The sequence below is a fragment of the Zalophus californianus genome, chromosome 1, assembly GCF_009762305.2.
Source record: "Zalophus californianus isolate mZalCal1 chromosome 1, mZalCal1.pri.v2, whole genome shotgun sequence".
Lineage (NCBI taxonomy): Eukaryota > Metazoa > Chordata > Mammalia > Carnivora > Otariidae > Zalophus > Zalophus californianus.
This window is the reverse complement of record NC_045595.1, coordinates 147,179,481-147,205,614: the sequence shown is the minus strand read 5'-3', so window position 1 is coordinate 147,205,614 and position 26,134 is coordinate 147,179,481. Positions and strand designations below refer to the sequence as shown.

The 26,134-nt window shown below is 48.7% G+C and overlaps 2 protein-coding genes across 2 annotated transcripts in view; one reads left to right on the top strand and one right to left on the bottom strand.

Annotated features, from left to right (window-relative positions):
• Positions 1-26,134, bottom strand: part of SLC12A8 (solute carrier family 12 member 8) — a 149,792-nt gene that overhangs the window by 67,619 nt on the left and 56,039 nt on the right. The gene's annotated exons all lie outside the window — the stretch shown is intronic.
• LOC113917300 (ribosome production factor 2 homolog) lies at positions 11,201-12,004 on the top strand. The gene has a single exon (XM_035728696.1). The coding sequence runs from the start codon at positions 11,201-11,203 to the stop codon at positions 12,002-12,004; it is 804 nt and encodes a 267-aa protein (XP_035584589.1).

Sequence of the window (26,134 nt, the reverse complement as noted above, 5' to 3'; positions counted from 1 at the left end):
TAGAAAGAGCGGAGGAAGGGCCTGGGAGAGAGGAAGGCAGGGAGGGCCCCAGAGGGCGGGCTGGGGCCTGAGGGATCACAGGAAGAGCAACTCTGCAAGGAAAAGGAAAGGAGAGGCCGAGGTTCTGGGAAGGGACACACACCAAAACAGCGCCGTGGGGGAGGGACCGGGACCAGGCCAAGAAGAGAGGAACACGCTGAGGATCCCCAGACAAGGAGGAAGTACAGTAGGGCATGCAGCAAGGGAATCATGAACTAGGTGCCTCTCCCAGGGGCCCAACATCGTGCTGCACACACGCCCCTCCTCAGGTCCCCCAGGGTGGTGGCGCTGGAATGGTGCCCTAAGGGTCTGCCCTGCCGGGACCACTCTGGGACGTCGTGGCATGGGGACAGAGATCTGCAGCTTGAGCGAGGAAACAGGCCTGAAATGGCCTGACAAGGAGAGGTCAGTGAAAAGGGGAAGAAGGAGAGGGTCCAGGACCCATCTGGCCACTAAGTCCCCATGGAGCTCCTGCCCAAGCAGCAGCCCCCCTTCAACTTACTCAGACACTGCCCAACCACAGATGCTCTAAGGCGGACAAACATGGGCAGCTCACTCCGCACGCCTCTAGCTGTTTGCATTGGCCAGTGGAGTTTTCTCTCCTCTGCGCCGTGCCCTTAGCTCCTGGGAGCTGTGAAAGGGGGGGTGGGGATGGGGGCAGTCGACCTGAGCCCAGAGAACATGGATTTGGGAGAAGCCAGGCTCTTGTCCTCCTGCCTTGGGTGGAGCACAGGGGCCCCTTCCTGGCATGAGCAACCTGAAGATCTCTGGGGAGGAGGGGAGGGTGGTGTCAGGAACTAGAGTCTAGACACAGGTGTGGGTGCCCTGGTTCCTGGGGGACTGAAGGTGAGTCCCTTTTCCTTTTGAAATGCAAATTCTGACTGTCAATCTGGGATGAGCCCAAGGCTCTGCATCTCTACTGAGCACCCAGGTATGGCACAGGTGCAGGGGACCAGGTGATGTTTCAGAGCCCTTCTAATTCTGAAAGTGGCCCAGCCAGAAGCCCATTCTTAACACTCAGCACCCAGCCTCCAGTGACACCATTGATTTCCAGCGGCAGACGTAAAATCCCAAACTGGCTTCTAGAACATGTCAGCACCACCCCCGAACCCGCTGCTACCCCTTCCCTTCCCCGTGGCTGTGACACAACACGCAGAACTGGGGGATGAGCTGGCCGCCACATTTCGTGATATGCTGATGAGACCGAGCAACTATGAATTACAAGGACTGCCACTAGGTCTTCTGTTCTTACAGTGTCTTCGGTGCCCTCCACTCATGCAGATAATGAACCTTCAGGGTCCAAGGCACTGACCCATTCAACAACTGAGGGACCCGGAGCTCAGAGTTGCCAGCCAGCTCCGCAAAGCCTGAGAGCGGCCAGTGGCACGGCAGCCCTCGCTCGGAGTCCAGCCGGAGCCCACACAGCACTGAGGCCCAGCCGGCAGGGCTATCCCATTGAACTGAGTCACAACAACCCCCATCCATTAGAGGGACTCCATAGAAGCGTGTTGAACTTGAACTCGGTCAGGCCGTATCGATTTGGACTGTACTGACCACGGACTGGAGAGACGGAAGGGAAATGATGATAGGTTTGGAAGAGTCTCCTGAGGCACCCACCCAGGGCAGGCTTCCTTCCCCACAGGAGTTCTGCGCGGCCAGCTGGTGGCCTGCCCCACACCGCAGCCTCCTCTCTGGCTCCAGCCTCTTCGGAGTTTGGTACTCTGAAGACAGGGTGGGGAGAGGATGTGAGCAGGGTTTCCAGCTCCCCGGCCCCCACCCTGAGAGAAAGTACACAGAGGGAGGGCTAGGCACTCTAGCAGTAGCCAGAAGGGAAGTCTGAAGTAGGGCTGTGCCTGCCCAGAGGGCACTGGGCGGAGCAGCCTGGAGCCTCCAGGCCCCTGGGGAAGGCCTCCACCCTCAGGGGTGACGGGCTGGCTGAACTGCTGGAAAGCCCCCAGGGCTGGAGTGGAGGGGGTGTCAGGGTGGCCCCCTTGTAAGGGGATGGTTGAAAGTTTCCCGTAACCAGAGAGGCTTCTGCCAACCCCTCCAATCTACAACGGACAGTTCAGAGGCTCTTTCTGAGCAAAGGATTCCTCCCTTGGGAAAGTGAGGATGAGCCCTTTCTTGACGAGAGATGATTTCTAATACCCAAGAAACTGTTCCATCTGCTGACATGGTTCTATTTTGCATGCTTAATGAACCTTTTCTTATAATGGCCTTTGGGGTCCGCAAGCTGAGATACGAGATTTTTGCCTGGCGATACCTACAGAGAAAAGAACTGTTAAATGCCCAGAACGTGACAGGGCCCTGACTTGGGCGGGAACTGAGGCTCACCTGGGCCCAGGAAACAAAGAGGCAGCTTGGGATAATAAGAGTGACTGCCACACACGGAACAGGGCTTTGTGCCAGTCACTGTTCCAAGCCCGTCAGGTATATTAGCTCACAACAACCCTACAAAATAGGTGTATTCTTCAGGTAAAGAAGTCAAAGCACAGAGGAGACCGGACTGAACGCTTGGCTGCCACTGCTGCGGTCGGTGCTCGCCCAAGGATGCAGGGAGTCTGGGAGGGGAGCCAGGAGTGCGAGCTGCTCGGGCAGAGGCCCGACCGAGGGGTCTACAGAAGTCCTACCAGACCCCAGCTCACAGAGCCTCCAACAGCCTGCCCAAAGCAGCCCGCGGCTCAAAGGAACCCTGAGAGGAAAACAGGACCTTCTTATCTCCTCGGGTAAAGGAATGCACTCTCTGGCCAGGATAAGTGGCTGTTTTGACAGGAAATCTCCACCCTGGCTCTGGGTTCCACCCAGCCACCACTTACTCCTTCTGGCTGTCCTGGCTTCTGGCATCCCAATTACCATCCTACTTAAACTCCGGGCCCCCAGGCCCCCCAAATAATCCTAACCCAACTAGTAGTCCCCCATGGGGGCTGCCCCTATACAGCTCTAGCCCCCTGTGGTGGTCAGGAGTTCTGACCTAGGAGTCATTCCCCTTCCCTAGTCTTGCCTGGACACCCTCTCCAGGCAGGCGACTGAGAAGGGGGAAGGACGTTAAGGTGCCCCCTGCAGGGGGCAGACAGCAAGGCAATCACAGTTATGTAAGCAAGGCCACCCTCCTGCCAGGCACTATGCTGGAAATATTCAAATTCCCAGGCACCCCTTCCTCCCCCGACTTCTATAGCCACAGGAACTTCTTCCCTGCCACAAGCCCTACCCAAGAAAGAAATAGAGATGGTCTCCTAGAATTCCATAGCGAAGATTCAGCATCATAGTGCCACAGGGGTCTTTAGCCTCAAATCCATTTTACAGATGGGAAAGCTGAGGCCTGAAAAAGGAGAACCCCACACAGTCGGCAGCTGATCAGGCAAGACAGAACCCAGTGTGGCCAAGCCCCCATCCAGCATGTCTTGTCAGTACCCCCAGGTCCTGTGATGGCACTCATCTCTGTTGTCCCTGCCTGGCTACCTGCCAAGTGTGGACAAGAACTATCTTATTTCCTGGTGTGTCTCTATTGTCTGGACCCAGGGAACCTACAAGAACTATAAAATATTAGTAATTAACAATGGAGGGGCACCCCTGGGTGGCTCAGTCAGTTAAGCATCTGACTTCAGCTCAGGTCATGATCTCAGGGTCCTGGGATCGAGCCCCGAGCGGGGAGCCTGCTTCTCCCTTTCCCTCTTTCCCTCCTCCTACTTGTGCTCTCTCTCTCTCTCTCTCTCTCTGTCTCTCTCTTCCTCTCTCTCTCAAATAAGTAAATAAAATCTTAAAAAAAATTAACAATGGAAACAACCCAAATGCCCATGAACAGAGGAATGGATAAACACAATGTGGTATATCCATACAACAGAATATTATTCACCCATACAAAGGAATGAAGTGCTGACACAGGCTACAACATGGATGAACCTCAAAAACACTATGTTAAGTGAAAAAAAACACAAAAGGACAAATACGGTATGATTCCGCTCATATGAAATATCTAGAATAGGCAAACTCATAAAGACAGAAATAGAATAGAGGTTACCAGGGACTATGGGGGAGGGACGGGGAGTTACTGCTTAATGGATACAGTTACGGGGAGTTATTGCTTAATGGATACAGTTTCTGTTTGGGGTGACAAAATTGTGTTAGAAGCGGATAGTCAGCATGGTGGTACAAAGTGAGGAATGTAATAAATGCCACTGTACTGTACATTTAAAAAATGGTTAAAATGGCAAATTTTATGTCATATATGTTTTACCAGAAAGAAAAATAAGCAAGTCATTTGTCTCTACAGCGCCCCGTGCAGGGATCACCCCTGCATCCTTGTTTCTGCCGGGGCTCCTCTCGGCTTTGCAAATGTGGAACAGAGAATAAAGGGAGCTTCCTGGCTGAAGCTGATCAGAAAGTGAGGAGCAAAGCCCCAGATTCGGACCATTCCTAGCCATAGGCTCCTCTGGCATAAGGATGGAAGCTCCAACTCTCACCTAGTGGGAACCCACCACTGAGCCATCTGATCACCATTCCTACGGGCGGATTTTGGGAGAAAGCACCGTGTTCTCAGGAGTTTAGGCAGAAACCAGGGCTCCCTTTGCTGAAGCTAGAATCTGCGGAGTTTTATTCAGGGGTGGTGAGTAGGACTGGGGGACCGGGTGATGGGGGAGGATTGGAGGCAAAGCTGTCAAGAAGCACAGAATGCAGTTTCTCAATACCAACCATGCCCAACTCCAACCAAAAACGTCAGCAAAGTCCGGGGCACTGTTGTCCCAGCCTTGCTTTTAGCACATGATCCCACTTTCAGGAATCGCATGGTCACTAAGACCCAAGGCCCGGGAACAGCGTTTAACACAAGTCTCACTTAATGAGAGCTAGCCTTGGATGAATATGCCTTTTAACCTGGGCTGCCCCCAGCCAGTGCCCGTGCTATGGCCACCCCTCCCAGGGGTGCTCTGCTCTCGGCACCTCAGCCTGCTGGCTCTGAGAAGGGCAAGCAGGACAGGGTCCCTGCCCCCTTCCCAGGCCGCAGGAGCCCCAGAGAGGATGCAGTTTGGTTCCAGTGTGTTACTTTATGGCAGCTTCCTCATCCTGCGTGTTCCTTTGTGAGGCTTTGCATGCCTTTCTGCAGGGGTCTCATGGACAGCAAGGTGTGTTTCTATGCGAATCCAACAGATTAGGAGCTCCTCTAAGTCAGAGACAAGTTCCCTCCTCTCTCAGAATCCTCTCCTCGTCCCCAGACGGATGCCACAACTGTGGGTGCTCAGTGGGAACGGGCGCAACACTGTCCAGCCTGGGCCAGTCCCAGCTCATGCCTGTTGTCTGAGAGTAGTTTTCAATAGAGTGCAGGGAGTCTTCTGATGGCTGGCTGCCTCAGGGGGCAGGGGAGGCACCAGAGGGCAGAGAGCAAAGAGGAAGGAGGAAGGAGGACACTCCTCTAGGCAGGACCAGGTCAGTGCCATCAGCATCACGGGGGAGCCTGTTAGGAATGCTGAATCTGGGGCGCCTGGGTGGCTCAGTCTCTAAGCGTCTGCCTTCAGCTCGGGTCATGATCCCAGGGTCCTGGGATCGAGCCCCGCATCGGGCTCCCTGCTCGGCGGGAAGCCTGCTTCTCCCTCTCCCACTCCCCCTGCTTGTGTTCCTTCTCTCGCTATGTCTCTCTCTGTCAAATAAATAAATAGAGTCTTAAAAAAAAAAAAAAAAAAAGAAATGCTGAATCTCAGCTCCCTCCTCTCCCCTCCCCACCCCTAAACTTGCAGAATCAGAATCTTCATTTTAACAAGATTCCCAGATCTTGAAGCTTGAGAAGCTTGGAGTCTTGAAGTATAGAACCCAGGGGCCCTCAGGGACCTATGCTTCCAGGATAAACAATGATAATGATAATGTATTGAGCACCCGCTTGGTGCCAGCTACCAAACTTGTGCATTATCGGGATTTTATGCTTGGACAATCCAGCAAGGCAGTCCTCATTACCTGCTCTTCAGAAATGAAGCCAGTAGTCAGAAAGTCCGTGCCACCGGTTACAGGCTAGCTGGAATCTGATTCCAAAGCCATGGCTCTGACAACTGTTGTAAGTGTTTCAAACTGGGCCAGCAGTTACAGCCATTTGTCCACTCTACAGGGCCTAGAAATTCGTTGACAAATGCAATCCCTAGGGAGGTGTTTTAGGGGCTGCCCCATTGCCCAGTGCTGGCCTGAGCACCGGTGTGCTGGGGTTGGGCTAACGTGGTGGCAGACGGCTCACTATTTCTTCAGAAACAGTCCCTGAATATGAACGGGCATGGTCCGGCCCCCAGTGAGCATTAAGTGCCGGAGTGACAAATCAGTTAGATGATAAGCAGGCCTGGGGCCACTTCTGCCACGAGCTCAGAAACTTCTAGCCCTGACGTCACCAGGACCAGAGTGAGGGTAAAAGGGGAGGCTCGCCCAGGTCCCCATTCTATAACCTCCAAATGTCTGATTTGGGGCTTCCTCTCCTGCCAGCCCCCACGAGGCAGCCAACTCCTCCTGTGGCAAACTCCACACTCCCCTCCGAGCAGCATCCAGAGGCTCCTCAGGCCACAGAGGCAGGCCCAATGCAGGGAGCCCGGCTTTCAGCTGGTCCTCTCTACACCGCCTACCCTCAGCCTGGGACTGTCTATCTGGTTCTGTGTCTGTAGGTGGTCGCCTCGTTCCCCACCCAAATGTGAGGGACTTGAGGGCACGCTTCCCTGACTTCATGTCTCTCAAAGACCCACTGCAATGCCTCTCAACCCAGTAGGTGCCCCCAAAATGCTTGGGTCAGGAAGTGCCATTATCAGCCCTCCTACAGAAGCAAGGAAGGTCTTCTGCCCACTCCCCACAGCCAGAGGACTCCTTCCGTGTGCTGAGAGGAGCTGGGGCACAGGCAGGATGTGTGTGTGTGTGTGTGTGTGTGTGTGTGTGTGTGTGTGTGTGTGTGTGTGCGTGCGCCCATCCCTCAGGGTGTCACCGTCCACTTCCTTGGAACTCCCAGCTGTTCAAGGCTGAGGCAGGCAGGCCTAGCAGTGTGAAAGGGCCCTCCCAAGCCAGTGATTTCATGCTTCAGGCATTTATCCCCAGAACACTGGCCAGGGAGCCCAGCAGCCCAGACCCCCTCCTGCTCACAGAGCTGGAGCAGACACAGGGGTAGAACCGGACAGTGTTAGCTCTCACTTCCTTCTGCAGCCTTGACTGTGTCCCCACGGCCTCCTCAGCCTAAGGGTTGCTTTTCTGCCTTCCATAACCAAAGCCGACAAATGAAAATAATCCCAGCTAGCGGGAGGGCCTCAGAGCCGGCGGGCCTAGGAGTCTGGCCAGTCACTCTTTCTTCATCAGAGTCAAACTCAGAACAAGAGGAAGGCCTGGGGCGTGCCTGTTCCTGCCCTCCCTCCAGCCAAGGATGAGTGAGGACCTCTGCCCACAGAAAACCTATCAAGGGTTAGATCCAAAAAGCCAGGAAATCAGGGTACCTAAGGTATCATTTTCTCCCTCTCCCAGAGAAATCTTAAATGTTCAACTCATCCCATTTTAAAAACAAGAACCACCAACACGCAATGTTATTCCATAGGTAGAACAAATCAAAGAACGAGCTCTGTTTCTTAATTAGGGCAGCAAGGCAGAGGAGGGTGGAAGGACCGGATAGGAGGAGGGATGGCACCCCGTCCAGATGGGGCAGCGAGTTCAAGGTGGGGAGGAAAACGAGAGAGAGAGACAAACCTAAAAGGAGGAACGAGGCAGGATGGAGAGAGGAGAGAAGCCAGGTAAGGAATGCTGGAGGTCACAATTCGCTGTTGGCTCTGTGTGCTGGAGTTCAGAAATCCTTCCCGCGACAGGAGCCTTTGTTTACAATTCTCCACAGTCCTAATCTTTAAAAATTCCTCTGTTTGAATTCTTAATCTTCCCTGCTTCTGGGTTAACTATGCCTTTGAGAATCTGGCAATAGTTCTGGACCCTCTCCTAGAAAAATACACTCTTTCATGTCAGATTTTGCATGCAGTTTCAGGGGCTCATGGATCCTAAGTTACAACCTGCTTCCTCTAAAGGTTCCACTCTGATTGGGAGGCCCACAATGGCCAGAGCAAAAACACCCCAACTACCAGATGAAGTTCAAACCAGGGCAGGATGTGCTGAATCTTACGTGTGTTCAAGCCATCACATCAAGCTGTTATGGACCACCTCAACATCCTTCCTTGGTTACTAGCCCCACAGTGGTCCCAGAAGAAGGTTGGTTAATTTAAGGGACCAGCTGTGTGTCTTTAATAGTTATTAATGCAGTAAAAAGTCTGCCTTTGATCCAGGTAACAATGTCTGTACTGACCTGGAAATTAACCCTTTATAGATCAATGGGATTATAGTGAATCGCCCATATGCAGTAGGTCCCAGATCTGAATGTGCATTAAAGATTACCATTGTGCTGGCTTAAAATACAGATTACTGGGACGCCTGGGTGGCTCAGTGGGTTGAGTGTCTGCCTTTGGCTCGTGTCATGATCCCAGGGTCCTGGGATGGAGCCCCACGTAGGGCTCCTCGCTCAGCACGGAGCCTGCTTCTCCCTCTGCCTGCAGCTTCCCCTGCTTGTGCACGCTCTCTTTCTCTGACAAACAAATAAAATCTTCTAGAAAAATAAGTAAAATAAAATAACCGATTACTAGTCTGAAATTTGGTAGTCTGATTCAGACTGTTCTTCTAATGAGCTTCTAGGTGATTCTGAAGCAGGCAGTCCCTAAACCAAACTCTGAGACACAATGTTCTTGTAGAAAATTGCAAGCCTGGGAGGCTGAGCTTCTGGGCCAGCAGATGAGCAGATACCCTGCTCAATGTAGGGTCCTCCTCACATAACAGGGCAGGACAAGGCATATATGCAAGGGAACGTACTATGTGACTAGGTTTGGATCACTGCATCAGAAAAGATATAAACAATGCAGCATCACAGGGTGAGAAAGGATATAAACAAGGCAGGATATAAAAGGTATTGTGCCATTACCTCTCCAAGGGCTTAAGGCAGAGGTTCCTAGATCTGTTGGCACAAAGGAATCACCCAGAGTACTTCTTACAATTCAGATTCTCAGGCCTCAGGCTACTAAGAAATATATATTTGTACCAATTACAAGTTTCCCTAGTTGTTCTGACACACAAACAGGTGTGGAAACTTGTTTGCTCATGGTACCCACAGGCCCAAGGGGATGCGGATCAAGATATAAGACCCTTACACAAGACAATTATTGTAAAAATGCTTTGAAAAACGAAAATGCCCTTAAAAATCCTCCAGCAAAAAAACAAAACAGTGAACACTACCAGAGTTTCCTTCTTCTCTCTTTTTCTTTTCCTCCTCCTCCTCTGCCTTCTTTTCCATGGTGGAAACTAACTAGAGAAGGTGAGCCCCGCTGGGATGCCCCAAATGGGTTCCAGATGGTGAAGATTTTGGCTTCTTGGCCTGACTGCCCCTCCCCTTACCCGGGAGAACTAGACAAATATTATCATTTTCTGGCTGTGCAGTGACATGAAAATGGCTGGGAGGCACCAGGTCAGTGTCAGAGAAACTCATACGGGGGGAGAGACGGCTGGCTGGGTCCAGAAGAGAATGCCGACATATTTTCTGAGGGTCTACAAGGTGGAACTTCCACATAGGAAGGAAGCCACAATGTGCCCAAGCTGATCCACACTGGGCTTGGCATCTGATTAAGAGGGTGGGGGGAGGAAGCACCAAGAGAAATGCTGAAAACACAGCCGAATTTCAGACAGCCGGACAGAGTGGCAGGGACGGGGCGCTTCCTTCCCGTACAACACGCCGCTGCTCCCCACCTCGGAGAGCACGTCCACACCAGTAAGACCACCTTATGCGTGTCTAGAATCCCCCTAATGGCAAGGCACACCTTTCTATTGTATTTCCTCAATGTGATTGTGATTTTTTTTTTTTCATTTTGATTTCCTGAAACTTGGATGTCTTATAATCAACATGTAGACTCAATGGGATGGGTTTTTCCACCTGAAAAGTTGGTGTGTCTCAAAATGGATGGCGTTTCAAAAGGGAGGAAATAAGGTTTATCACCTCGTGCAACCCTGAAGCGAGCCATGAGGCGGGTATCATTATCCTCGTTTTTCCTGAAGTACAGACAGGTGACTTGCCCAAGGTCACAGAGCAAGAGTGTGACAGGGCCAGGGCTGGAACCCAGTCTTGCAGGGTCCCCTTCCCAACACTTGTTGCACACCTTTGCCCACACAGTAGGAACTGGGGATTTGGAGTCATTGCCAGGGGAGAAGGGTCTGAAAAGTGGCTCCCACCTGAGTCACTGTGGCACATGAAAGTGATTCTCCTCTGACCTAAAATAGAAAATTGAGAAAAAAAATAGAAAAATAGGGTTTGTTTGGTTGCTATTGTTTATGTTAGGCTATGACTAAAGTTCCTTTATGACTTCAGGGACTTAAGACGGTATCATGCAGAACTATTCCTATAATGATCACATTTGGCATGTTTAATTTTTTTTAAGGTTATTTTTTTTATTTTAATATGTTTTTAAATGTTTTATTTATTTATTCATGAGAGTCAGAGAGAGAGAGAGAGAGAGGCAGAGGCAGAGGGAGAAGCAGGCTCCCCGCCTAGCAGGGAGCCCGATGCAGGACTCGATCCCAGGACCCTGGGATCATGACCTGAGCCGAAGGCAGACGCTTAACCATCTGAGCCACCCAGGTGCCCCTGGCATGTTTAATTTTAAAATGGTCTTCATTTGGACGGCAGTGACAGATCTCCTGCTTGAATCTACTATTTTATTTACTTTTGAATGTTTTAAAAGAATATTTATTTTAGAGCTAGAGAGAGAAGAAAGAGCAGGGGAGGGGAAGAGGGAGAGGAAGAGAGAGTCTCAAGCAGACTCCATGCTGAGCACAGAGTCCGACATGGGGCTCGATCCCATGACCCTGAGATCATGACCTGAGCTGAAATCAAGAGTTGGACGATTAACCGACTAAGCCACCCAGGTGCCCCTACTTTTGAATGTTTCTAATGACTTCTTACAATCAGGAATTTAAGGTGTTGTACTTTAAGAAATCTAGCATTTTCTGCCAGCTTATGAGGAACAGGAAGAAGCTTAATGGAAGAAATCATCATCAAAATAATAAAACCAGGTTCTGGAACACTGGCCTATCTCGTGGAAGCGCACCGTGCACGAGCGTTCCCGGGATTTGCGTTGCGGTAGCCATGGACACTTTGGATCGAGTTGTAAAGCCGAAAATGGAAAGAGCCAAGAGATTCCTTGAGAAGAGAGAACAGAAACTCAGTGAAAATATTAAAAATGCTATGCTGATTAAAGGGGGAAATGCAAATTCAATGGTGACACAAGTACTTAAAGATGTGTATGCACTGAAAAAACCGTATGAAGTTCTGTATAAAAAGAAAAACATTACAAGACCATTTGAGGATCAGGCATCATTGCAATTCTTTTCAAAGAAGTCAGATTGTTCTTTATTTCTGTTTGACTCCCATAATAAGCAGCCAAATAATCTAGTAATAGGTCGTATGTATGACTACCATGTGCTGGATATGATTGAATTGAGTATCGAGAAGTTTGTCTCTCTAAAAGATATTAAGAATAGTAAATGTCCCGAGGGAACAAAACCCATGTTAATATTTGCTGGTGATGATTTAGATGTAACAGAAGACTACAGAAGGCTAAAAAGTCTTCTTATTGATTTCTTCAGAGGCCCCACAGTAACAAATATCCACCTGGCTGGTTTAGAGTATGTTCTGTACTTCACTGCATCGAATGGGAAGATTTACTTTCGAAGCTATAAGTTGCTGTTGAAGAAATCTGGTTGTAGAACACCAAGGATTGAATTGGAAGAGATGGGGCTCTCATTGGATCTGGTTCTGAGGAGGACACATCTGGCATCAGATGATCTTTATAAATTATCTATGAAAATGCCAAAAGCGCTCAGGCCGAAGAAGAAGAAAAATGTCTCCCATGATACTTTTGATACAACTTATGGAAGAATTCATATGTAGAAGCAAGACCTAAGCAAAGTACAAACCAGGAAAATGAAGGGGTTGAAGCAGCAACCTACAGAAAGGATAACAGAAGACCAAGAGAAAAAAATCAAAGAGAATTAAAAAAAAACTGAAGGAACTTAGCCAGTGACTATAATGTTACTGCAGTCTGTTTACTTAAGAGAATTATCAATCATCAGTTATTTCTAAGTTTCTTACAAGATTTTATTAAATATTTTTATAGCATGGTAAAAAAATAATAATAATAATAAAGCCAAAAAGCTGTTCTCCATGATATTCAGGAAGTGCTCATTTTTCTGAAAGCAGCGGGGCGGGGGGGAGAACTACCCCCCCACACACACACACAAGCTCAAAGAAAAACACAGCCACAACTGATATATAATATTGCTAATCCTTAAAAATGCTCCCCCAGGAGGCATTTATTTCCATTTTTCATAGGAGCAAACTCAGAGGGTCTCAGTGGTGCCCACTGTCACACAGCTAGTAAGGAGCCTGGGTTCTGGGAGCACTAATCATAAAAGCACATTTCTTGCCATTAACAATGACCTTCCCTGATCATCTCCATGGTTCCTGAAGACAGGGACCATTTCTATTTTGTCCTCCACTGAATGCTGGAGCCTGACTCTTGGCACCTGGTAGGCTTTAATAGCTGCTGCCTGGTGGGTGGATGAAAGGAAGACAGAGGGAGGCTGGATGGGGTAAGTGTGCAGTGCGCGGGTCCCTCAAGCAGGTGCCCCTTCCACCCGCCCCCCATTCCACTTGTCTGAAGGCTGTGCTCTGACAATCTGTGTGATCGGCTTCATTCTCCTACAATGGCTACCACACTTCCACCAGCTGCTCTGATTCATCTTTTCTAGAACTATGTCCATCTCCATCCTGGAGCCTGATCTATTCTGGTTCCTTTCCCAGTCAGTCACACAGCCAAGTGGAACTGAGCACCAGCCAGGTACTTCCTAAGATGCTAGACAGAAAATGCAGTCAGGTGCCGTCCCTGTCCTTGGGGCCCTGACAGCCGGACTCCCTAGTGAGCTCTGCGCCCCTCAGAGCCCAACACAGGGGATTTGAAGCTGCCTGCCAAGCTCTCTTGGCCTCCACCAGCACTTCTGCTATTTCTGATGATCTGTGTTATTTTCGCAGACATCAAAGGAAGGCCCAATTGCAATTCTACTCTCTACCTTTTGGCGTACTCTTGTACATTTTCACTCAGGGTGTGTTTCACAAGCTGGCGGGCACAGAGAAGGCCAAGGAGTTAGGCACGCGGCATCACAGGAAGTTCTGCTGAGTTGTGATGTCATAGCCATCTATGACAGGGAGAACCAGCGTCAGGAGTGGAAGAAGCCTCTTGGTCTTGCAGGTGAGGAAACGGAAGGTAAAAGTCCCTCCCCCCCATCGCTGGTGGCGCCTGCTACCCTGGGTTGGTGTTCTTCCATGACACCAGCTCTGCGTTCCAGCAGATGAGGGCTTAGGCTGGGAAGGGACCAGAATGGAGCCCACTGATTTCCAACAAACGATGAATCTAAAATCAAGTTCTATTATGAGGCAACTGATGCAGGGTCCTGGCCCAGAGTCCAGGCAGTGGTTGAGAGGACCCTGGCCTCACGTCTCCCAGGGCCAAACGCTGCAACCATAGTCCCCTTTCTACTACTGAAGAACTTCTCAGATGCATCACGCCATGCGGGTACTGCTTGTGTCATAATTCAGTCAATAGCATGGCTAGGAGCAGTGCGAGCTGGATGGTTAAGAAGGACATGGAGCCTGAGGTCTGGCACTGGCTCCACGGTTTACTGGCTGTGTGACCTGCACTTTTCTCATCTTTATGGCAGGGACAGTAACAGCACATCGACCCCACGGATACTGCAAGGAGAAAGGAGAGGTAAGATGCCCAGCACAGTGCCTGAGCCTCAGGGAGCACTCAGTAAACATCAGCTACCATTCCTTTGCTCGGTCCACTATGCTATCTTCATATCTTATATTCAACAAATCTATAGCAATGTGGATGGACCCACCACTTTTTTTCTCTTCTGAATAAATTATTTCACTTTGTTTTTTTCTCTACTTACAAGCAGAAATATACTTAGTGTTTCAAAAAGTATTTATTGTATCTGGGCCATTTGGTAAAGAAAGTCTGGCAAGGGTACAAGATTTCTAATGCACCAACTGATGTAGACACATGACCTAAAAATCCGGTGGCCTAAAAGAAATAAGTTGGAGAGCAATAAGAGCAGGTAACAGTTTATGAACTACTTTTCTTTATCATTAGGCTTTCTCTTAAAAAAAAAAAACAAAAAAAAACCCAAACTAAATCAAAACAAAAAAACTTCCTAACCCAATATTTTCACTTTTTCAGAAAAGTGACTTAAATTCTTGGAGTATCACAGGAAGTTTTTCCCTCCACATCTCTAGACCAGGTGTGTTCAGGGTGAAAGAGACCTGTGAGGCAGACCTTATTTTCCCAGGCATGTGATGGCCCCCTCGAACACCAGTGCCGGCCTGGGGCAGGCAGAGACCCCAGCCCTGCCCCCGTTTCTCTCCTGGTGCCTGATCAGGGAGCCCACCGTCACCAGGAGAGGATGTGTGAGAGAGACGAAAAATACCACACGCACAAAACCATGCAAATGAGTTCAGTTCCGAGGGAGAAGGCTTTAGTCACTGAATCAGGGATGGGGCTGGCCAGCATTTATGGGAGGACGTGAAGTGTTTGGGTTCGTGTGGCAGGCACTGCACTGGATGCTTTCAACAGAGCATCTCAGGCGGCCAGGTGAGCGGTGCGTGTGACCCTGGGTAGGCTGCTGTGTGTGTGCATTCACACGGCCAGTGGTGTGGGGCAAAACAAATATTTATGGCAGGATCTTGGGAACTTTGCTTATTATTTTGGATCATAGACTAATAAGAGAAAAAACCAATCAAAGGTCTCTTGGTTAAAATAAATCTTATTTGCTCGTATTTCAGGAGTGTCTGTTCCTGACAGTGGTGGTGGTGGAGTGTAGACAGAGTGGGAGGTGGGGTGCAGAGGGAGGGGAGGGAAAAAATAAAGTCGTATTTAGAAACAAGAGAATGACATCACAAAACTGTTTTCCCAAATTGCATCTGGGCTTTGTCTCTAGCCCACCGCCCCCATCCCTGCAGGCTGTGTTTGCTACGGCCTGGGACTGAGCTGCCGCCCCTGACTGACTGGTGGTCCCCCCATCCCCGACCGTATGCACCCACCCCCACCCCAGGCAGGGCCCTCAAAGAGCCTCTCTGAGTCTGCCACTTCCTTACTCAAAAGAAAAACCCATTGACCTTGCTCAGTGTTTACGATTTCTGCCTCTTTAAAACTCTTGTGGGGCTCTAAAGTTATTCCTAGTTATTTTGTTTATCTGTTTGCTTTTCTAACTAGAAAGACTAAGAAAATCCTCAAGATAAGACATGTCATCAAGCCTATGTTTATATTACATTCCATCTGGGACTTCTGAATGTTGCTACATTAATCTTAACTTTAAAAATACTATATATGGTGTGAGCCCAATTATGTAAGAAAAAGGGAGATAGAAAAAAAGACTGTAATAATTACACTTCATATTTTAAAATTAAATATGTTATTCTTATTAAAAAATAAATTAGAATTATAATTGAGTATATACTATTTGTTATGGACTGAATATTTGTATCCCCACCTAGCCCTCCCAAATCCATATGTTGAAGCCCTAACCTCTAGTATGGCTATATTTGGAGACCGGGCCTCTAAGGAAGTAATTAGGGTTATTAAGGTCCTAAGGGTGGGGCCCTGATCAGACAGGATTAGTGTCCTTATCAAAAGAGACACCAGAGAGCTAGTGAGTACATATACACCCTTTCCCAAACTCCGTACCCTCTCTCACTTCCTCTCTCCCCCTCCAAACTGCACACACACAAGCACACACACACACACACACACACACACAAGAAAGGCCATGTGATGATACAGAGAGAAGGTGACCTCTACAAGCCAGGAAGACATTGTTCATCAGGAACCAAATCAGTTGGAACCTTAATCTGGGATTTCTGGTCTCTAGAACTGTGAGAAAATTAATTTCTGATGTTTAAGCCACAGTTTTCAAATTGGCTAGCTCCTCTTAGCCCACGGATGAAACCCGGCCTCTGTACTAGACCATCCAGGACACCCTCGGTGCCTGCCATGCTTATATCTTTTGAGAATATGGGTCATGAGAATTTATTTCTGCACCAACATCTCCTTGAATCCTGTGGCCTTGATTCCCTGGACACAATCTCAGTACCAGAGATGGGAGTCTGAGCCAAAGGTGACCACACAGGCTAGTCCTGAAGGAGTCCACTGTGCAAGAGATTCCCCAGGACACCCTGCCTAGGTGTTTGTCTCGACTCTGAGAGAAGGCAGCAGGGATGGCAGGCGTCAGCGAGCACTGTAATCTCAGCAGAGACGAGCTAATGTTCTATTGCTCACCAAGGCCTGCAGTACACGCTAATCTCGGGAGCACTGGGAGTCACAGGGGCGACACACAGCCCTGAGTTCCCTGAGCTTCTCTCTGTCTCCTCACATTCAACCACAGTCACCTCAGGACATGGCTCTTCCTTGAACTTGAAGGAGCCTTATTTCCTTCTAAGTTCCTCCCGAGCCCCGGCCCCAGCATGCTAAGCTCCAGCACACCTAACTTCCTGCACTTCCTGAAATTTTCCACACATTTCTCATCTCTGTGTCTTCACATATACTGTTCCCTTTCCTTGGGATCACCATTCCTAGTTTACCACCAGGTGAGCTGCCGCATAAACTCCAAGGTCTATTCAAAAGTCACCTCCTCCTTGAAGACCTCTCTTCCACCACCAGTGTGTTTTCCTTTATAACACGTGACCACCATATGGTGATTATTTGGTTAGCGGAGACACTGCACCTTATCCTTGCATATCAACTAAACTTCTAGCATTGGGTCTGCACACGGCGGTGCTCGGGAAAGGTTTTTGATTAATTGATTATAGGGAGGTTTTTAATTGATTATAGGGAGTTGATTACAGACGGGGAAATAAAGCTGGGGTGGGACAACGAGAAACAAGGATAAAGAGACGAAGGGCAAAGGAAGGACAAGGTGGCAATGAAGGAGTCAGGGAAAGACAAGGCATCGGCAAGACACAACTTTAAAACACACGGTGAGAAATCTTTTCAGGAATACATGCATTTTCCCATTTCAAGCTAAGGTTTCATTTCTAGGTAAACTATTTCTCCGTTTATTTTCAGTCCTAGTGAGCTCTGATGCCCATTATAGAACCCTCTTTAGACAATTTAAGCTTTTATCCTTAGATACTATTCCCACATATCTCAAGCACAGACTCGCTGTTTTCCTCAGAGCGATACCTCACACTTGTTTCCCTATAGCTGGTGAACTCTCAAAAGTGGGGGAGGAGAGTTCTTACAGTCCCTGGGGAGGTTTCCACAATGGTAATTCACAGTTTCTGCCTGGGGTGATGAAGTATCAACACAGAAGGTCACACCCACTGGAGATAAGTATTCACAAACATTTATTGTGACCCTAGGTCACAAATCACATTGTAGCAATCCACCAAGAGAAAATACCTCCTTCATATCTCTTCTACAACATCAGCCCAAGCAACTTCAAAAACACTCAGAAACATTATGTCTAGAAAGCATCATTAAGGTTTTCACAAACGGTTCCCCAAATCGGAGGTATAATCCAGCCAGTGATTGCACTTCAAAGACAAGACTTCAGAGAGTGCCAGAGCAGGAGAGATAATGACCTCTCCCAAAAAGATGTACTTCCTTTACAGATGAAAAAGGCAAATTTTTAGAGAGAAAAGGGGTAAAAAAATAAAATCTCCAATTTAAAAAAATGTTTAAATATGGTTGGTTTGTCATTTAAAAATATTAACATTAGACCTGGGGTAAGATGGCAGACTGAATACATGTACCTAATTTTGATCCCTCCCCAAATCCCGCTAATATATAGTAAAGAGGTTTTTTTAAAGGATATCAATCCCTAAGTATGGGGAAAATGGCAAGAACATTTTGGAAGCTAAAACGTAGTGGATGGTCCAGTGGTACTGAGATCAGATGTGAGAAAATGGAATCTTAAGTCAGCAAAGGTAAGCTGAAAACCAACCTCGTTTATCCCACAAAATTCTCTAAGGTCTCCGATGGGCAGCCCCAGGTGTCTGGCCGTGGGAGAGAGAAGAGGTGGGTTAAAACCAGGAAGACTGGGGTGGACTCTCTGGGAAGTTACTCATGCTCCCAGGCACCGGGTGCTCCTGGCCAGCACAAGTCTGCAATTTATTCTCCAGAAAGGGTAAACCAACCACCTAGACTGGCAGTGCCAGGCCCAGCTGAGGAAAATCAAGCCAATGTCTTCTGAATCCTGACTACCCAATCCTTTCCCCCAACTCAACTCCCACAACAAGGGTGGCCCGACTCATCCTTCAGGCAGATCGGAAGACATCTCTCTGGAGAAAGTAAAACAATTCACGAAGCACCTAAAAGGATGATCCTGGAAGAGAGTCCCCAACACCTAGTCCACCCAGACTATCTTACCCAGCTTAAAACTGACCAGACCCAGCTGTGCACTCAGTACTTCCAATCAGCCTTTTCTCCTCTACTTTTAATCAGGAGTAGAAAGGCAAGAATGACCAGATATCTGATAAATCCCTCTGATATGGACGATAAAGACCCAAATGAAAGGAAAAAGGCAGCTCAGGGGAAACAGAAACTATGTAAAGATAAGAAAACTGAAAAATAGATCAACAAATCCTCTGAGTGCTAAGAAAAAGTATTGCATCCGTGAAACAACGCCCCCCAAAAAAGGATGTTATTAAAAACAATAAAATGAAATGTAACACTCAAAAAAACTAAGAAAAAGGTCTTTATTATTAAAAACAGTGCAGCAAAATAAGAAAATTGAAGGAACGAAGATTGAGCAAACAGAATCTCTCAGAAAGTAAAGATAAAAATAAGGTGATAAAAAACTAATATCCAAATAGTAAAAGTACCAGAAAAAGAGAACAAAAAGTGTAGAAAAATATCACCATTGAAATAATTCAAGATGATTTCCCAGAACTGAAAGATACATTACCAGACCAGAAACGGCCCACCCAGTGCCCAGCATAATATAAACAGAACCTCATGCAAGCATATCATTTTGAAATTTCAGAAAACAAAAAGAACTCCCTACTAGTTTATAGATTATATAGAAGATAATGCATCAGAATGGATGGTTCAACAGCAATAATAGAAGCCAGGAGACAAGCAATCAGAAGTTTAAGAGAAAACAGTTTCCAACCTAGAATTTGATATCCAGCCAAACCATGAATCAAGTGTGAGCACAGAAAAAAGAATTTTCAGACACAGAAAGTCTCGAACCATTAATCTCCCGTGCGCTCTTTCTCAAGAAGTTACTGGAAGATGGGGAGCCTCTGTGGTTCAGTTGGTTAAGCATCTGACTCTTGATTTCGGCTCAGGTCATGATCTCAGGGTCATGAAATTGGGCTTTCGCTGGGTGTGGAGCCTGCTTAAGATTCTCTCTTCCTCTGTCCCCCACTCCCACTCACACTCTCTCTTAAAAAAAAAAAAAAAAAAGAAGCAGCAGCAACTACCAGAAGATGACCTCCATCAAAATGAGACAGCTGATCAGAATGACATAGGATTCAGAAACAGGAGATCCAACAGAGAAGAAAGATAAAGGAGGGTGAATGGAGATCCCGGACTGACAGCTGTGGTCATGAGTACAGGGTGACCACCTAGACGGAAGCAATGTGACTACATGTTGAGGGCCCTTGTCACCAAGCTCCCTGGAGTCACTGCACCTGATTTTTAACCTGAGGTCAGAACACTGGGATGAGCCTCTCTCAGAGTCATGTGTTTGGTTCATCTTGACCATGAACTTGATCATGAAGTTGCTGCTCTCCCCTCTTCAGCCTACTGTGTCACACCATGAACTGTTCTGTTTGACCTACTGCCAAGGGCTAAGGATGACAATGAGGAGCTCAGACATAGAAACGGAGTGTGGTTCTGTCCCCCAAAGCAACCCTCCGGATCTTCAGTACCTGACACATGTCACAACCCTGGGAAAGACAGGGACCTGAAGAACCAAAAGTCAGACATTGATTACTTCCGGTGAGGACGGAGGGAGATGCACCTGGGGAGGAGCAGCAGGGAGCTCCCGTGGGACTAGCAACCTTCTATTTCCTAACCTGGGCACTAGTGACATTCTGCTGTTCTTGAACCGGCATGTATGTGTTATATACACTCTTCTATATGCAATATGTTTTAGAATAAAATAACTTTTGAGGAGGTAATTCTAATGTTAATATCGGAAGCATTAATGTTCTCCCTCCTGTTTAGAGATCTCCCCTTCCATGTTCTTTCTCTGCAAAGTGCTGCACTTCATTTTACAGAGAAAAACATAATTGTTTATCTTTATGAAGTTAGAGATCCATGTTGTGAGATGTGGGTACACCTTCTGCAAAAACTTTGAGAATCTCCTTTGCATATTCACAGTTTCAGGCATAAATTATATCACCTCTTTAAAAAGGATGTGAAGACCAGATGAAATCAAGTCAAGAACCAGAAGTCCCCCATCTCTGGCTGAAGGCCTAAGTCTGGAATCCCAAGAGTCTTAGGAGGCATCAAGTGTAGGGATCGGGAGTTTGGGCTCTGGAGCTGGACTGTCTGGGTTTGAGTCCCACCTCTACCAACAAGGCAACTGTAGGCAGGTGCTTACTATGCACAGCCTCAGCCTGTCCATTTGTAAAATGGGAATAACCATAGTACCTACCTCTCGTTGTAAGAAGTAAATGCACTAACACACGTCCAGTACACAAACCAAAGCCTGATGTATACTGAGTGCTCAATAAATGGTGGTTATTGTTATTACTATTATACAGATAAGCCCCTGTCTTACTCTGCCTGGCAGCGATCTCTCTACAAAAGAAGTTATTTCCGGGGCACCTGGGTGGCTCAGTCGTTAAGCGTCTGCCTTCAGCTCAGGTCATGATCCCAGGGTCCTGGGATCGAGCCCCATGTCGGGCTCCCTGCTCTGCGGGGAGCCTGCTTCTCCCTCTCCCCCTTTCTTCTGCTCCCCCTGCTTGTGTTCCCTCTCTCGCTGTCTCTCTCTGTCAAATAAATTAATTAATTAAATCTTTTTTTAAAAAAAGTTATTTCCATCAAAGAGTCTAAGGGGTGCAGGGGCTCGCTGTGGTCGGTCCTTCTCTTCATGGCCTCCTGGTGTTCCACAATGACCAATGACCACCATCATCCAATCGGCCGCTGCTCCCAGACGCGGGGGGTTGGCGGGGGAGATGAAGCAGGTGGTGTTTGGAATTATCTAAGCCTTTTCACACTCAGGATTGAGACGTGATTCCCTAAAAATGGCAAGCTTGGCTTGCAGGCGGGCTGTCGAACAGCAGAGCTACCTCCCTCACCAACTAGCGTCATAAGGAGCCTCCCTGAGGCTGCATTAAGCACACAGGTGTGAGCCATGGCTCACTGTAAACACAGGTTGCACGTGGGACTCAGGGCCGCAACAGGGTACAGGGCAAACAGCACTGGATGGGACACTGGGAGAAGTGGCTTCCAACTGAGGCTCTGTGTGACCCAGCAAAGGCCACTTGACCTCGCTATTCCTCACCCACAGCATCAGGCACATCACCCTCTGATCTAGTGCATACATAAACTTTTCAAGCCTAAATCATCAATGCTGCCCGATTCTGCAAAAAGCCTCCAAAAGCCTGCTCATTACATCTACAATGGATCAAGTCTTTAACTGGATAGCCACTAACTTTTATTCATCATGGCAAGATTCAACATACCCAAGTTCAGGGAATCTAAGCGTGTGTCGGTTTGCCCTTAAATACCATTGAATTCGTGCAGGGGGAAAGGGAGGTCAGTCATGGGACAGTGAGGCTTCTGAAAACACAGCCCATCATCCAAAACTGACTTCAGCGCTGGTGCTTGCCTGCTTGGGTTTCCATCCCCATGTCTAGGCAGAGCCTGTAACAATGTTATCACTTTCTACAACATATGCCTAAACTAGTTCCTATTGCAGACAACTGGCCGGTGCCCAGTTAATAGATTATTCCACCAGACAGTTGAATGCATTGGCCAATGGTCAAAAATGAGGTCACTGCAATCCCATGTGTTGTAACTGGAAAGCCTAATGAAAAACAATTGTCTATTTTTTAACAAATAGGAATCTGTATTCCCATATCCCCTAATTTGCCTTGCTTGGTGTGTGGTTCAGGAGCAAAGGAAGATCTTGTGCAAGGTCAAGTTGGCTTTGCTCTTTGACTCATTTGTTGTGCATATGACTGTCCATGCATGTTTCACATCAGCAAATCCCCAACCAGATTCCAGCTGACCTATAGGAATTTCTGACCACCACTGCCAGATCCCCAGGCTTTCTCTCAAACCTGCACAGTCGGAAAGAATGGGTCAGGAGACTCCCGTCCCAGCCATCTGGACACACATGCTCCGTGGATATACATAATATGAAGCACATGGACTTTCTAAAAAAAAAAAAAATTTTTTTTTTTTTTTAGCTTTTTCTAAGGGCTACGGAGCTGTTACTACCAGAGCCCGTGGCGTCCTTCTAGCATGCAGGCATTCCCAGACAAAACTATCCCTGCTTCTTGCTTGCAGGTGAGACCTGAATGCTGACTGCACCAGGGATTCATCTCTGCTCTTTGGTCAAGTCTTTAATGCCTCCCCAAGCATCTCCACTCCTTGTAAACAAAAAATCCAGGAGGAAAACTTTGAAAGCCAGTTTCTCCTCAGCTGCAACCCTTCCTTCCTTCCTCCTTTCCAAGACATCTGACTGAACTTGCAACCAGACCCCACCCTGGGCCGGGCCCTCCTCACAAGCATTGTCGTTCCTCCCGCCCAATGCAGACAGAATACCTGAGAACTGCAGCCAAAACAGGAAGGTCGGCGCCTTCAGCATGGAGGCCTGGGGAGTAGCCGTCTCCTAGGTGACTGCAGATAAGAGATGAAGGGGCAAGGCTTTCCACACCTCCAGTCACATTCCAGAGCCTTTCCCTTGTACACTCAATCTTTTGGATTCATTCTTCATTTAGTCACTCAACAAACATATGGAGCACCTGCTGATACAGAGCCCTGTTCTGGAGTTGGGGACAAAAGGGGACTGAGATGTATCCCTGTCTCCAGGGGCACCTGTGTTGTTGCAATAGGCCATTTGGCGGGGGGGAGGGGGGCAGTGCGGGGGCAGCCCTGGGCACCTCAGACTCCTCTGGAGCCCCCAGGAAAACCACCTCTCTGCACTCCCACACTGATTCTACCAGCAGAGTCCCTAAGATAACATCATGACAAACAGGGCAAGGGAGGGTTTGGGTAAGGGTCTAGGCAGTAGATCATACAGCCCCCTGAACCTCACCGCTCCCTGAGTGCCAGCAAGGGCTTCTGGATCTAGGTCTGCTTTTTGGTCCCAAGAACATGTCTTGTCGCAACTGATTGGAAGGTTGGCCACACTAATTGGCATATATGTTGGGCTCTGATCTAGCGCATACATAAACTTTTGAAGCCTAAATCATCAATGCTGCCCGATTCTGCAAAAAGCTTCCAAAAGCCTGCTCATTACATCTACAATGGATCAAGTCTTTAACTGGATAGTAACTAACTTTTATTCATCATGGCAAGATCTGTGTTCTGCAAAGGGGGATTAGGGCAGTAATGAGGACCCCAGGCTGGGCCAGAAACCCCAATAGCGTAGCTCATTCAAAGGATCCAGTCATGAATAGATGTAGAGTGAAAGAGGGAAGATCAAAGGGGGAAAAGAGGAAATGAGGGAGGGGGGAAAGGAGTCAGAAAGGGACCGGGGAGAGAGGGAAAAGATTAGAAGTCTGCAAGAAGGCTGCTTCCCATGCCTTTTACCATGGCCACAAATTCCAGCAGGTGGTCTGCTGGCCCCACTAGGGGTCCTGTGGTCCTGGTCCTTTCTGAATTAGCATGACTTTCCAAGGAGTCACCTGAGAAAGTGCAAAACCTCTCAGGCCTGCTAGGGTCAGATGGCCTGAGGCCAACAAGGTGGAGGGCTGAGGGCTAAGTAGCCTGGCTCCCAGACTGGCCTCGGCCCAGCACTCTCCAGGAAATGGGCGGAGGGTTGCAGACCCAGGAGGGAGCACCAGGTCCTGTTCTGATAGGACACCATACCCTGCCCTGACTTGGATCCTGGTCAGCTGACCTTGTCTATCACTGCAGTGCCCGTGGCATTCGGGAACCATGTTTTAGCCACTTCAATATACCTGGTTCTGGCTCCTGACCTTACCTCACAGTCCTCTGGCTCATCTCCTGCCTTCCCCTTCAAGCTCTGACCAGGCACAGGAGGACCCAGCCGAGATTGGCAGGTTCTCGGCCCCCCTGGATCTAAAGGCAGAGGGGAGCAGTAATGGACTCAGTGGAGGAAGACGCCTCCACCACCCTCCTCCGAGGGCATGCCAGACCAGGGAGTGCCTGGAAGCACCGCGGAATCATGCCTGGAAGTCAGGAGCTCTGGGTTCACATTTTGGCGAAGCCACTTCCTATGCCATCTCAGGAAATTTGCAGAACCTCTGGGGGCTTCAGTGTTCTTGTCTGCAAAATGGGAATGATCATCTCACCCATATCACTAGGTTGATTCAAGGATCAAATAGGATAATATATGTAAAATGCCTGACACAGTGTTGGTGCTCATTACGTGTTTTCTGCATACATCCACACACACAAATAAGCAGGTTTTGTGCTGAGTGTTAGTCAAGTGAGAAAGGCCAAGGAAGAGCCAGTCCTTGCCTTTAGGGGCTAACTGAAGAGGTCCAGTCTCTGCCCTGAGCCTGCTCTCAGGGCAATGAGTTCTCTGGTCTTATCTCCAGGGTTCTGCCAGCCTGAGCCGGGCAGCACGTGGCCTCACCCCTGCTCGGCTCTTATTCCATTGAGTCTGTGTTAGACAGCAAAACAGATGCTATGAGGACAGGGGTCCTCAACCCTGGGTGCACAGCAGAATCACCTGGAGAGCTAGAAAATACAGACCAATCGGCTCCGCCCAGGGGTGCTGACTGACTTGGTCTGGGGTGGGGCTCCCCTGGTGCTTCTTATGTACTGGCCGGGCTGAGAAGCCCTGGGACACAGGCTGGGATCAGAGGCCGGGGTCTCATCAGCTATTCTGAGAAGACTCTTCTCCTCTCTGCTGGACCAGGGAGGGCGGGGTACCAAGGCCTGGGTTCTGGGAAATTACTTCCTCTCTGGGCCGCAGTTCCTGCATCTGTGAGATGGAGAAAAGGGCCCTGCCCAGCCTCCCTGACAGGGCCATCTGTGAGGGTCACGCGAGGGGCCGGGTGTGAAGGCTTTCACCCCCTAAGTAAAATGCCAATGCCAGGGCACCACAGACCATTCCACACAAAGGAGTCGTGCTTCCTCCCAGCACCTCTGTGGGCAGAGAGGAAACACTGAGCAAGCTGCCCTGGGACAAGGCTCCCGAACCCTCGGAGGCCAGAAAACAGACAGCCAGAATCATGACTCCACACAGAGGCCACCCTGGGCACTGCAAGGCCTTCAGGCAGGCCTTGCTCACGGGCCTGGAAAACCCTTCCCAGCAAAGCTCTGCAGAGAGGCCCCTCCCACCACAGGGAGATGAGAGCCCACAAGGAAGGCTCGGAGACATGATGCTATAGGGTCGCCGTGGTACCTGGGCAACTGTCTTCCTCTCAGGAGGAGAACAGGGCCCTAGGGAAGATGTTCCCTAACAGGGGCATCTGCAGATGTGCCTTCTTCACCTACTGGGGCAGAGGAGGTCACAGTCTGGCTTCACCATCTTTCACCCGGTGTGCTCATCTCTGCACAAATATTTACTGACCACCTGCTATATGCCAGGCTCCGTGCATCCCAGGGAGGCCCCAAGCCTTGTGCTCAGTCCCCACAAGGGCAGGCTGACTATGAGTTCCAGAGAAGGAGCCAAAACATTCATGTGTTCATTATATCCTGAATGGAACAGGAAGCAGTCAGCAGAAGAGATTCTGGGGTGTATTCTTGGGTAAAGAATATTAATTTTACGGTACCTGCTTTGTATGTTAGGAATTCTGTCAGAGAAGAGGTTTGTTGTTGTTGTTGTTGTTGTTGTTTAAATACAGACCAGTAAAAAATGCCTC

Bases quoted from the DNA above. Each gene is read 5' to 3' on its own strand.
- LOC113917300 (XM_035728696.1), top strand. From the start codon at position 11,201: ATGGACACTTTGGATCGAGTTGTAAAGCCGAAAATGGAAAGAGCCAAG.